The 13211-nt window shown below is 43.1% G+C and overlaps 1 protein-coding gene across 3 annotated transcripts in view; it reads right to left on the bottom strand.

The window, feature by feature from the left end:
- Nucleotides 1-385: 385 nt before the first annotated feature.
- The window catches only part of cant1a (calcium activated nucleotidase 1a), a 17458-nt gene continuing 4632 nt past the window's right edge, over nt 386-13211 (bottom strand). For 2 of the 3 annotated variants that reach the window (NM_214743.1, XM_005171642.4), the window contains exons 2-4: nt 6625-7286; nt 4483-4686; nt 386-1312 (exon numbers count right to left, since the gene is read on the bottom strand). In NM_214743.1, the coding sequence (NP_999908.1) occupies nt 942-1312; nt 4483-4686; nt 6625-7264 (1215 nt within the window). In that variant the 5' untranslated portion in view covers nt 7265-7286 and the 3' untranslated portion in view covers nt 386-941. Of the gene's footprint in view, nt 1313-4482; nt 4687-6624; nt 7287-12614; nt 12887-13211 lie in introns of those variants that run through there. The other variant, XM_073938354.1, reaches the window with a different exon arrangement.

The following is a 13211-nucleotide window of genomic DNA, read 5'->3' on the forward strand; positions in this document are numbered from 1 at the left end:
GGTACTCAAATGGTCTCCACAGTCACCAGAGCTCAATCCAATAGAGCACCTTTGGGATGTGGTGGAACGGGAGATTCACATCATGGATGTGCAGCCAACAAATCTGCAGCAAATGCATGATGCTATAATGTCAATATGGACCAAAGTCTCTGAGGAATATTTATGCCACGGAGAATTAAGGCAGTTCTGAAGGCAAAGGGGGGTTCAACTCGCTACTAGTAAGGTGTACCCAATAAAGACACTGATTAAGAGTAATAAATTCATGAACTCTGTGTACATCCACACTGTGGGTGCAGTCTGTCCTGTGTATTTAGCTTAATGTGATATTTGATTTAACAAAACTGAGTGAATCAAACAACTGGATGAAATAACCAGAGTACACAAGTGCCGTTCTTATGAACCTTCAATCTTCAGAAACAAAATACAGCAACAACAAATAAATAGCTCTGGTGAATCGATGAAACATGATGTTCATTTTGTGACAGTTCAGATTTATAGATTTTTTTTAAAAAGTAACTGATCTGTTTAAGACACTTGTCAATAAAGTAAAAAACAAAACAATTCACAGTAAAAAAAAAAAAAAGACATTCGTCAAAACCACATGGCAACTGCAGTGATGTTTGTAGGGTAAACTATTCGAGTCTGTCACTTCATCCAATCTGTTACATTCATTACACTGTAAGTACAGTGCTGGCGTGAAACGCTAAACCTCGAAAAAGACAGAGAAGCAAACAATAAAAAAAACTTTTGATGAAGGCTCCGACAGGTGATTTAAAATAATTAAAGAGTCAACTTTAATTTTAAGAGTCGATATTTACAACCACATTTTGGCTGCCATCAGACACTTGGCATTATTCTTAACCTTACAATGCCCAAATCTAGATGTACATCACCTAGAAGAAGGCATTTACCAATCCTTGGCATGAAAATACGTCCAGACACTAAATGAACTCAAGTCCCTCATACTTCACATCCCCGATCTTAGTTTCAGGTAGCAGAATTCGGCCATCTTGGGTAAACGCCACAATGTAGGTGGCGATTTTCCCAGCGTCCTCCTCTGACTTCAGAGCAACAATAATCTGGTCGTCTGTGTTGGGCACAAACTTAAAGGACGAAAAGCCGTGTGTAGGGTTTAGGGGCCCGACGTTCCTCACTTTAATGTCTTGGAAGTCTGGCGAGCAGCTGAGCATTATGTTGGTGCCGCGTCGCTCGTCGGCCGTCTCATCGTATCGCTCGCTGCTAGCACGACGCGGCAGGAAGAACCAGCGCTGCAGAGTGTCGCTCCAGGCTGCAGATTCATGGATGAGGTATCCTGGGCAGAACACACAGAGAATTGAATATCAATGAATCTCACATGTCTTTTAAAGCAGTGTTTCTCAACCACTACAATCCCTCAGCCAAAGTCCATCATCAAAGTGCTCCAGTATTTTTATCTCCATAACTGCTTAGAGCATCTGGACTCCCAAACAGCCTCTCATGCCTCCGTATGTAGTTAAATAAGAAAAGCCCCACAGTCTTTACCAAAGCCCCTTGAGGACCACCATTGTCTATGGCTGCGTTCAAAATCGCCAACTAAACAGTTGGTACTGCATTTGAATTTAAATTTACTACTCGACTGTTACAAAAGTACAAAAGTACATTCTTTACAATATGAATGTGAGTAGTACGAGTAGAACTCGACAGTACTACATTAACCATTTTGTCATGATCATGTGACCTACCCGCATCGTTTGCATTGCTTCACTCCCATCCGTAAATTCTCTCGTGGGGCATCATGGGATAGTGTAGAGTGCATCGGATGCCCACTTCAGAATCTCGCCGGAAGTAGTAAGTCATCCGGGTACTTCTCGCATATTATTTGTCAAATTCTATGAATTCTGACATACTACTCGGCTCGTATGCTGTTTATAGCATACAATATAGTATGCAAGAATGCGATTTTGGATGCAGCCTATGTCTCCTTAACCAAACACACCTGATTCAGATTATCAGCCCATTAGCACAAACTGAAATACCTGTAACTCCCCATTCACACGGGCCGTCAGCCCCAACGCTTCCCATTCACTTTGAATGGATGACGTCAGGCGTTGCCGAACTGCATTGTGGATCCGTTGGCGACACTTCAGAGGCGTTGCTCGCTGTAAAAGTTGGGACTAGCTCAACTTTTCAAGCGCCGATGGAAGCGCCAGCCAATCAGATCACTGTATGCAAATACACCAGCTAGACAGTGGCCTATTGCTGACTAATTTCATTGGCTGACGCTTCTATGACTATCGTTTCAGCCCCAACTTCAGACACGCCTTCAGTCAAGCGTTGATGCTGAAGCCCCATGTGAATGGGGCGTAATGGTTGTGACAGACAAAGGAGACATTCAAAACATGCAGTGTTGGTGGCCCTTCAGGAACATGGTTGAGAAGCACTCTTTAAAAGCGAGTTTACCCTAAACAATTCTAGTTTACTCACCCTAAAAGGGTTTCAGACTTATAATGCTCTTATTTTTTTTGTTGAACTCATATTTTGAAGCATATTGGGAACTATGATAACCATTAGCAATATTTCCACCAACACATTTTGCATTTTGCAATGCTTAATAGAAACACCTATAAGTGCGCAAATTTAGAAAATTCTTGCAACTGAGTAGAACGAATTTTTAATACAGTAAGAAAAACTTGCATAAACTATGATAGAAACACATTTACTGAATAAATCCCATCATGCACATCAAAAAAGTTGTGTGATTTTGTTGGAGCAGCTCCTATATTTAACTACATACAGAGGCATGAGATGCAGTTTGGGAGTCCAGATGCTCAAGACTGTAATGGAGATAATAATACTGGACCACTTTGATGATGGACTTTGGCTGAGGGATTTATGAAAGACCAAAACAACATTCAAGAATTTGTGCAACGTGGTCGGTCTGCTGTTTTGTCCAATAATGCTGTTCAATTGTACCAATTTTTGCTAATATATATATATAGAGCACGTTGCACATGTTAGTCTTTCAAAAATCCCTCAGCCAAAGTCCATCATCAAAGTGGTCCAGTATTATTATCTCCATAACTATCTTGAGCATCTGGACTCCCAAACTGCATCTCATGCCTCCTTATGTAGTTAAATAAGAAAAGCCCCACAGTCTTTACCAAAACCCCTTAATCACCTATCTGTTGGTCTAGTGCAGGGTGATCAACCCTGTTTCTGGAGATCTACCTTTCCTGCAGATTTCAGTTGCAATCTAAATCAAACACACCTGTCTATAATTAACAAGTGCTGTTCAGGTCCTCCTGATTAATGGGTTCAGGTGTGTTTGATCAGGGTTGGAGCTGAACTTTGTATCAAGGTAGATCTCCAGGAACAGGGCTGACCACCCCCTAGTCTGGTGTGTCCCCCGTGTTTGTAGTTGAACACTTTTAACTCCAGGAAAATTATTTACTATTTCCCTGGAGAGTGCACTAATTGATAGGGGACCACCATTGCTGATACTGAAAGCTTGTCGGACAAGTGAAACGAGTATTGCGAAGCGCAAGTTGAGAGATAGAAACTCACAATTAGAGATATAAACACAGAACTGCAAAATTGTTAAGTCTGACTTAATACCACTTTGAATGCATGATAGCGCTTTCGCCTCACAGCAAGAAGATCGCTGGTTCGAGCCTCGGCTGGGTCAGTTGGCATTTCTGTGTAGAGTTTGCATGTTCTCCCTGCGTTTGCGTGCGTTTCCTCCAGGTACTCCGGTTTCCTCCACGAGTCCAAAGACATGGGGTACAGGTGAATTGGGTACGCTAAATTGGCCGTAGAGTATGTGTATGAATGAGTGTGTATGGATGTTTCCCAGTGATGGGTTGCAGCTGGAAGGGCATCCACTGCGTAGAACATATGCTGGATAAGTTGGCGATAATAAAGGGACTAAGCTGAAAAAAAAAAGAGTGAATTAATGCCTTATGTGCTCTACATCAATGCCTTATAAGCTAGACAAAGTGTATCATTCATTCATTCATTCTCTTGTCGGCTTAGTCCCTTTATTATTCTGGGGTCGCCACAGCGGAATGAACCGCCAACTTATCCAGCAAGTTTTTACGCAGCGGATGCCCTTCCAGCTGCAACCCATCTCTAGGAAACATCCACACATACACACTACGGACAATTTAGCCTACCCAATTCACCTGTACCGCATGTGTTTGGACTGTGGGGGAAACCGGAGTACCCGGAGGAAACCCACGCGAACGCAGGGAGAACATGCAAACTCCACACAGAAACGCCAACTGAGCCGAGGATCGACCCAGCGACCTTCTTGCTGGGAGGCGAACGTGCTACCCACTGCGCCACTGCGTCGCCTACAAAGTGTATCATGGAACATTAAATATATCTAGACGTTATCATCATCATCATCATCATCATCAGTATCACTTTTAAACCACTGATCACAAAAACTTTCACTTAAATTTTCACTCACAATTACCTACAGACACAGAGGATGTTGCTTACCGGGTGGACTGATGCCTGCGGCGCTGCGGAGAGAGTTGTACGTGGGAACCCAGTTATGGTGCTCCACATCTCCATGAAATCCCACCACTTTCACCCACTCAGGATTGTTGTTGAGCACTTCTCCACTGGTGGTGGTCCACTCCTTGCCCAGACCCCCCACATATAGATGCTCGTCCTTCACTGCAAGCCACTCTGCCTTAAACCCTGTGTAGGAGAGTGGTGAACAAGCAAAACTGAATTAAACCAGTGAAACCTCCAGATGGTTAAGAGAGAGGCAATGCTACAGGCTACCATTTTGGTGGACAAAGGTCCTGATATACTTCAAACCAAGCTCTCCTTCTTGGGTTAGGGGCAAAATAGATATTTAAAAAGGTCGAGTAACATTTACTGTTTTAGAGCACTGAGGACTGCTCAGAAATGCTAAATGCCACTGTGGATGTGGATCGTTGTCTTTCTAAAATGCCATTTAAAAACAAAGACATATTAGCGTAAACAGGGACTGAGTGTGTATTTTTCGCGAGCGGATTTGCAACGGGGGCGGGGCGGAGAATCACAATGCGCCCATTGTCTATCGGCCCAACCCTAATACGTACATAGCAGATCTTGCAAACTGTGTTTTTTTGCCGACAACACGAACGTTGTCAACATAACTCACTGGAAATCCAAAATACTTCCACACCGGCGACTTCATTGAAAGAGGAGAGGGTTTAAGCTCTGTCGACGGGTCTCCTGCTTCTGCAGCACTTCAACAAGCGTGTTTTTTTCCCGCTTGGCAAGCCAAGCTGACGTGACATGGGGGCGTGGCAGCATCGACAATTCTATTTTTTGATTCGATAATCGAAATTGAGCATAAATTTCGATCGATTTTGATTTAAAATCTAAATCGTGACACCCGTTGTAAATATGTGTTTTCAAGAGCTCACACTTAACTGATGATTGATAATAAAGTGTATTTGGCATGCCGTCCCAGGAGAGAGCCCTGAGCTCAGAATATACTTGAGCCCGAGGCTCCCTCTGGTTTGAAGGGCAAGAGGGGAGTTTGAGCTCAGGTGGGTCTCGAGAACTCCCCTGCTTGTGAACGTGCTGAGATAAATCTGGCTAAGAGTTGTCTTAAGATGCTGTTTTGGAGTAGTCAATTTAATTCTGGTGTATGTCTTTGGATGGTGGGAGGAAACCAGGAAACCCGGGGAAAACCCACACAAACACGGGGAGAGCATGCAAACTCTGCACAGAAACGCCAACTGGCCTGGTGAGGGCAGAACCAGTGGCGTTCTTGCTGCGAGGCAACCGTGCTAACCACTGGTCTCCGTGCTGCCCTATCAGAGAAGGGGAGAAGGGGTGGAAGGGGGAATTTCTTCAACACGAAGATGACTGGAGTGGAAAGCTCTGGTTATTTATAGTGTGTCTGCATTCGTCTGATTAGTGCAATATAGAGAGTTGATGCGGTACCAGCTGTGTTCAATCATAAGCATATGATCCTCTCCAAATTAGCTTATAAATAAACTACACTTGTGCAAGTGTATTTCCTATAAACCAGTGGTTCTCAACAACATTTCTGGGCCCCCCCAACATTGCATGTTTTGCATAGGGGGTGGGAAGGATTGAGAACTACTATGTTAAATTAGCCTAGTTAGCATTACCATTTCCACTGCAGTTAAGTACTGCTTAAAGTGGGTAAGATTATTGATATCGTTGCTGAAATGGTGTTCTTGAGCAGTGACTACCTAAATATAGAGGGTTTGGTGTCTTGTTTCAGTAATCTAATAACAGATGGTAGAATAAATGGGTAGAGATGATTCTTTTAGATGAATCAGTGTGTATACGTCCTGTTTAGGTAATGGTATGGTTCGCTTGGAACATCTCTCAAGGTGGTACTAAAAAAGTACTAGGTATAGAACGCAGTAGAAAGCCCCCAAAACGGCATCATACCCAACCATGCTGTACCCTTATGGCCTTTTTGGCAATCTCCCAAATTTTATTGCTGTATGTAAATCATGCTCAAAAAAAATCTACCAATCCATCTACCAATTAAGCAATCGCATAGATCAATGGTAGCTCAAAGGTAATTCCATAATATCTGTTCACTCTTCAATTTAGTTTGAAGTATATCAGGGTCCTTGAGGATAATAGAGCAACACCCACCTTTTGAAACGGAGCCATCACCATCTGGCAGTATGACCCAGGGCACCGCATTAAGTCCTTTAATGTTATATACTACACCTGTACGATCATCCACGCTGTACAGTTTGCCATTAAACACTACTAATTCCGAGAGCTCCATGCCCCGGCCTTTCTCTGCTAGGTGGCTTTCCAAGACCACTCTTTCCTGATCCCATTCGACCGCCACTGTATCTCCACTTTCCGACACCAGGAGGTGACCCTTCAGCATGTAGCTGAACCAGGTCAGCTTCTTGTCACTGAGCGAGTTTGTGTCCAGGTCAGCAATGACCCCTATTCTGTAGCGTATGCCTTGGGCCGTCCGCTCTGGTGGACTGAGCGGGTAAGTGTAATTGTAGCCCTCCTCATCGCTCATCTTCCGATGTTTCAAGCTCAAGTTGTACCTGCTGCCTGGCTGAGGGTGAAAGGGCAGAAGCTGCATGTAGATGAGGAGGACGAGGAATAGCGCTGACGCCACCACCACAATAGCCTTCCATTTGATCCGGAAGCGGGAGTCTGTGGTGTTGGTCATGGAGGCCAGCATCGGGAGCCCGCCAACAGAGATGCGCAGAGAGTTCATAGGCTCATTTTGTTTAAGGCGAGCATAGCCTGGAGAAACAGGCATTAGGGAGGGACGGCTGCCACACCTATACAGGGAAGAGAGTATAAATAAGTTACTACTATGGCACTTTTAGAAATATCCCACTTCTCCTGAAAAAATAAAAATAAAAAAATAATCACAGGAATCTCCTGCAAGTTAACAATAGCCCCTTTCACACAGTGATACTGGTAAATATCCGGAAAATTTCCAGAACGACTTAAGCGGTAATTTAAAAAAAAGCTATTCACACAGGCGAGGACGTTACGGAATTTTTCCGGAAAATTCCATTCACACATCCATTCCAAAATACCGGTAAATTATGACAACATTAACCAGAAATAAGCTCTGAACGGCAGCGCTTGTATTTGTAAACATTTGACTACATTACAAATTCTGTGGATGGAAAAGTATTGTGAACAACTTCGATGAAAACATATAGAGAAACACTTTCGCACGTCGAGATGTAAGTTGCATGGTATGTGTGTGTGCTGAGCTGGCGCTCACCAGCTGAAGCACTGCGTCAAGCCACTGAAGGAAGCGGAGCTTGAAGGTAAACAAACAACGGCTTATCATAAGCATCTTATCAATAATTATTTACACAGTTGGCATTAAGAAGAAACATATAAATGTCCTCTGACTAACGTCTAGCAGCTTAAGGTGTCTGGAAAAACATTTAAAGACTTTTATTTTCATAAACCGCGCGGACGTGAATGCGTCTAACTGTTCTGATTGGCTAGAGTAGACGTCTCACGTCAGGAAGTTCTAGATGTGCACGCGCTCTTTCCGCTCTTTTCTTCTTTCTGCATTCACACAGGGCAGCATTCCGGCAATTTACTGGTAATGTTACAACTTCTCTTTCTGGAAAATAGCCGGAACGATTTTACCGGTATTTTCAAAAAGGGCCTTTTCACACATACAACCTTTCCGGAAATTGCCGGTAATTTTCCGGAAAGGTCTGTATGTGTGAAAGGGGCTACTGGCTCCCTGTGTGACTGCAAATAATATACAATATTCAAGAAGACGCATCTTGGAAAGTCGAGATGCATTCTCATTTAGAGCTGCAAAAAAACTGATCTCGATTCGACACCCTAGATGATTTTAATCCAGCATTTCTACGATTCTGCCAATCAAATTTTTAAGTTCAGGAGAGAAGAAAAGGCAACTGCACAAGTCTTCACATTGTTTTACATGTCTTGTTTAGCAACGTGAACACCAATGGTGTTGAAAGAGTCACATACTGTATTTATCAGGTATAATTCATGCAAAAATGCCATTTCTGTCTTTATGTAATGATGTCTTCGCGGCCGCGATATCTCTGACGTGAGCTGCTGACTGTGAGCTGACCACAGAGAGGGTGGGCGCGCGCCTGTGAATGAACTTCTCTGTTTAAAATCTGCAGGACACCAGAAAACTAGGACAGAGATTGAGGGCGTACTCACACTATGCTATCCAAACCATGCCCAGGCCTGTTTCCCGGATCGTTTGAGAAGTGCGAGTGCTCGGGCTCAGGCACGGTTCACTTAGCCAGCCCAGGCTCGGTTGGAAGAGGTGTGCCAGAGCGCGTTTCACTTGGGCTTTGGCGCAGTAGGCTTGTGTGTAAGTGCAAAACGTGCCTGAGTCCGAAACTAAAAGGGATATGTGACTTTTAAGGGACTGTTTAATATGGATTTATCAATAAATAAATAAACTATGTTAGTTTATTAAAGACGCAAACCCCTTACTGCACGACAGCTGCACCTTCAGCAAACCAAAAGACGGGAGGGTGGACAAGAGTGCTTTGGTCCAGTTTATGGCAACTAAACATAGTGCGAGTACGCCCTTCGAACCCCTGGCCTAGAGGGCCATCTGCTGCTAAAACAAGCCTAGATCGTCTTCTGCTGTTAAAACAATCCTAGAGCTCGATTTGCTGTTAAAAACTAGCCTAGAGCGCAGTCTGCTATTTAAAACTAGCCTAGAGCACCATCTACTGTTTAAAACTAGCGTAGAGGAACGGCTGCTGTTTGAAACTAGCCAAGAGCGCCCTCTGCTGTTTAAAACTAGCCTAGAGTGACATCTGAGGTTTAAAACTAGCCTAGAGGAACGGCTGCTGTTTGAAACTAGCCAAGAGCGCCCTCTGCTGTTTAAAACTAGCCTAGAGTGACATCTGTTGTTTAAGACTAGCCTAGAGCATCATCTGCTATTTAAAACTAGCCTAGTGAGCTGCCTGCTGTCTAAAACAAGCCAAGAGCGCCCTCTGCTGTTTAAAACTAGCCTAGAGCATAGTCTGCTGTTTAAAACCAGTCTAGAACGCTATCTGCTGATTAGCTAATTCAAAATATCAAATTCCAAATATTAAAATTGATTCCAAAGAGAATCACGATGCATTCTCTAAAATCTAAATAATACACAATTCGCAATCTATGAATTTGTGACCACACAGTGGCGTAGCGGACGGGCCCGCAGGGCACGCACCGCGGGCGGGGCCCCGCGTGATTAGGGGGCCCCGCGTCGTCGCGATTTTTAATAAACTCTAGGGAACAACTGTGGTCGGAACCAAAGTTCACAGGTCTGTGTTCTCTGAACACCTCTCAAGCGGTGGACTACTTCATTCTGATTGCTTGCCGCCAATGTTGCCAACTTAGCGACTTTGTCACTACATTTAGCAACTTTTCAGACCCCCCTAGCGACAAATCTAGCGACTTTTTTGTGTGTTATTGGAGATTTTTTTTAGACTGTCATTTGTCCATACTGTACCGTCCCTACTCTTCTCAACGAGCTGCGTGTGATGCCGCCGGCCCCTCCCCCGCCTCACAGCACTGACAGGCGGCCCAGTCAGTCCTCGTACAGCAGCCTCTCCCACCTGCAGCCCGAGAGCAGATCACCCCTCTGCGTACCGACGACAAATGATTTAGCACAGGCAGTGTGAAGGTATTTCCCTTGTACAGTCAAACCGATCTGCTTCTACTTTATTTTAACATTTTAATTGGACTGTTTTTTCTTTTCTTGTTCACAATCACAGATATTTTAGTGACAGTTTCTGAACTTGTCTGAGTTTATTTCATATGAGAGATTACTGCACATTCACTACATATCTATAATGACATACTGTATTCAAACAGCAATAAATTTAGTTAAATAAACATGCTTATATAAAGTGTAGTGCAATTATAAATACCCCTTTATTAACCATAGGCTGTTAAACAGAAACGGTAGAACATAATGACGTCAGTGATATGCAAATTGACGTATGACGTATTACCCTCCCCCCCTCATCAGGGGGCCCCGTCAGCGATCCCTGCAGGGGGGCCTCACGCCACTGTGACCACAGCACACCACCTTAGAATTTGGACGCACCAGGTTGCCACTAATAATATATAAAGATCTTGAAATTGTTTACTTGTATTCATTTAGCAGACAATTTAATCCAAAACGACTTACAAATATGGATAAAATAAGCACTTCTGATCCCCAGAGAGCAGTAATATAGAGATGCTATGACAAGTCTATGTTAGTTTAGCAGTTTTTGTCCAACTGAACTCAAGGGTTTCATTTCTCTAAAAAAAGGTTACACAGGGGACAGTGCTGCAGTGGATAATTCAGTAAATCAGTTTGAGTCAGCAGCGTATTACATTCAGTAAAATACTAGCGTCAGCTACATATGATGCAATTTAGCAGCATTACTCAACATTAATATGAGATTCAATGTGTTTCTTGTGACTACCCGTTTTTGTATTCCTCACTCAACACACTCCACATCACTTTCTGCTGGATCATGAGATATTACCTACTTTCCTTACATTGTTAATGCATTGAGTTCCCATTTACTTGTTACTTTCTATGGTTCTATATGGACTTTTACATTTATTTTACAACACAACAAACTATTCAAATGTGTTTGTGTGCATAAGACTCCAAAAATATCAAACCAATTCCATCAAAAATACCCAGTGCTGACTCTGAAGCCCCCATGTGCCATTATATGCCTGTTTCACTCTGCACCGCCCTTAAAAACCACAGATCAGTTCAGGTTGGTGCTAAGACTAGGCTAAAACAGCGAGATTTGACAAAAACAAGCCCTACAACAATGACTGATAATACAGTCCATTGGCGGCCTCTAGTGACAAATGCACTGTATCTGTAATGTCTGATTAAACATGCATGTGAACTTCTCTGTTGACTTCTTTGTGGAAGGTTGAAGCAGATAAAGTCCAAAGTAGTATTTTCTTGTTAAATATACTCAATTTAAATTTGGTAACAGTGATGATATGCCTAAATCAAGGGTCACCAAGTTTGGTCCTAGATGGCTGGGTTCCCTGCAGAGATTAGTTCAACAACATTTAGCTCCTTAATGTTGATAATACACAAGGCAACTTTTTAAACGATGTTGCTGGGAAACTTTGCAAAATAATGCCATAAATGAGCAACCAGATGACTACTTAGGCAAATTAGCTACAGATACATTACTGTCGCCCATTCTTATTAGAAAAACAGCCAAGCAATATTGCCCAAAAAATTGCCTTGTGTATCACCAGTATTACAAACCTGCCTAAAGTTTCAAGTATACCCAGTCTGTGTTCAGCCCACTCGCAAACTTCTCTTCCCTTGTTTCCTCAGGGAATCTCCAATGCCATTTTGAAGTTCATTCCACTCTATTAAATGAACAAGGTAAGCTCACATGGACATACCCTTGATGCCTAGATTTTGACAAAAGGAGCAGGTCTGATTCATTTGTCTACTCCAACACCTATATGTCCAAAAATGCAATGTGATTGTGACGTCACAACAGTGTATTTCCCAAGTGCTCAAGGGTTTAGGGCAGGGGTTCTCAATCTTGGTCTTGGAGGTCCTGTGTCCTGCAGATTTTAGCTCTAATCTCAATCAGACACACGTAGCCAATCAAGCATTAACTAGGCCAGGGTTGCCCAAACTCGGGTTGCTTCTCAATTCCAAGAACGCAGAGAATGGACTTGTGTTCTTCTGGAGAGCGGTCTTGCCAGGTGTCCTCGGAAGAACGAACTCAGGAGACCGCGAGGGCAGAGAATGTGTTCTTTGAGAATTGAGATGCTGCGTTCTTCCTGATGGTCACATGACCTTCAAGTCTTTTAAATGGTAAATTATTTAAACATTTCAGCCTTCATACAACGATTTACTGTTTTTCCCCTTTTCAAAATTTATATTTTGCATAAAAACATTATAAATCTATGTTGCACAATATGAATAAAACAGATTTTAATACGAATTTCAGCAAACAAACACCCTTAATGTGTTTATTCCTTTATTAAGATGTCCATGGTAATGTTTACTTTCACCGTTTTATTTAGGGAAACTCCTGAGGTAAATAAACAATATCTCTGAACTTTAATAATAAATCTAAATAAAATGCAGAACTTCCCACCTCCAGTCGCAATGACTTCTGGGACTTCCAGAGCGAGTTCGGTGCTCAAGTCTGCATCGTTGCGTCCTCGATATCAAGATCACATCCGGGAAGTTTCACGCGTCCTCCGTACTTGCGGTCTTGCGTATTGGAACTGAACTTGGGCAGCTGATGATGACGTTGCATGAGAACACGAGGATGCAAGACCGCTGAAGAGCGCATATTGAGAAACAGCCTCGGTCTTGGATAGCCGTTTTCCTGCAAAGTTTAGTTCCAACCACAATCAGACACACCTAGGCTAGTTAATTAAGCTCTAATTAGGCTTTCTAAACACATCCATGCAGGCAAGTTAGAGCTAAAATCTACAGGACACCAGACCTCCAGGACTTTGGTTTTTATTTTTATTTTTTGGGGTGATTTCACCTTTAATTGGAAAGGACAGTAGAGGTTGCAGACAGGAAAGTATTGGGAGCAGAGAGAGGGGAAGGGGTGGCAAAAGACCTCGAGCCGGGAATCGAACTTGGGTCACCGCGAGCACCATGGTGCTATATATCGGCGCACTTAACCACTAGGCTATTGGCGCCGACTCCAGGACTGGTTTAAGGCATTCCATGTAAA

Source organism: Danio rerio, chromosome 3 (genome assembly GCF_049306965.1).
Source record: "Danio rerio strain Tuebingen ecotype United States chromosome 3, GRCz12tu, whole genome shotgun sequence".
NCBI classification, from domain to species: Eukaryota; Metazoa; Chordata; class Actinopteri; order Cypriniformes; family Danionidae; genus Danio; species Danio rerio.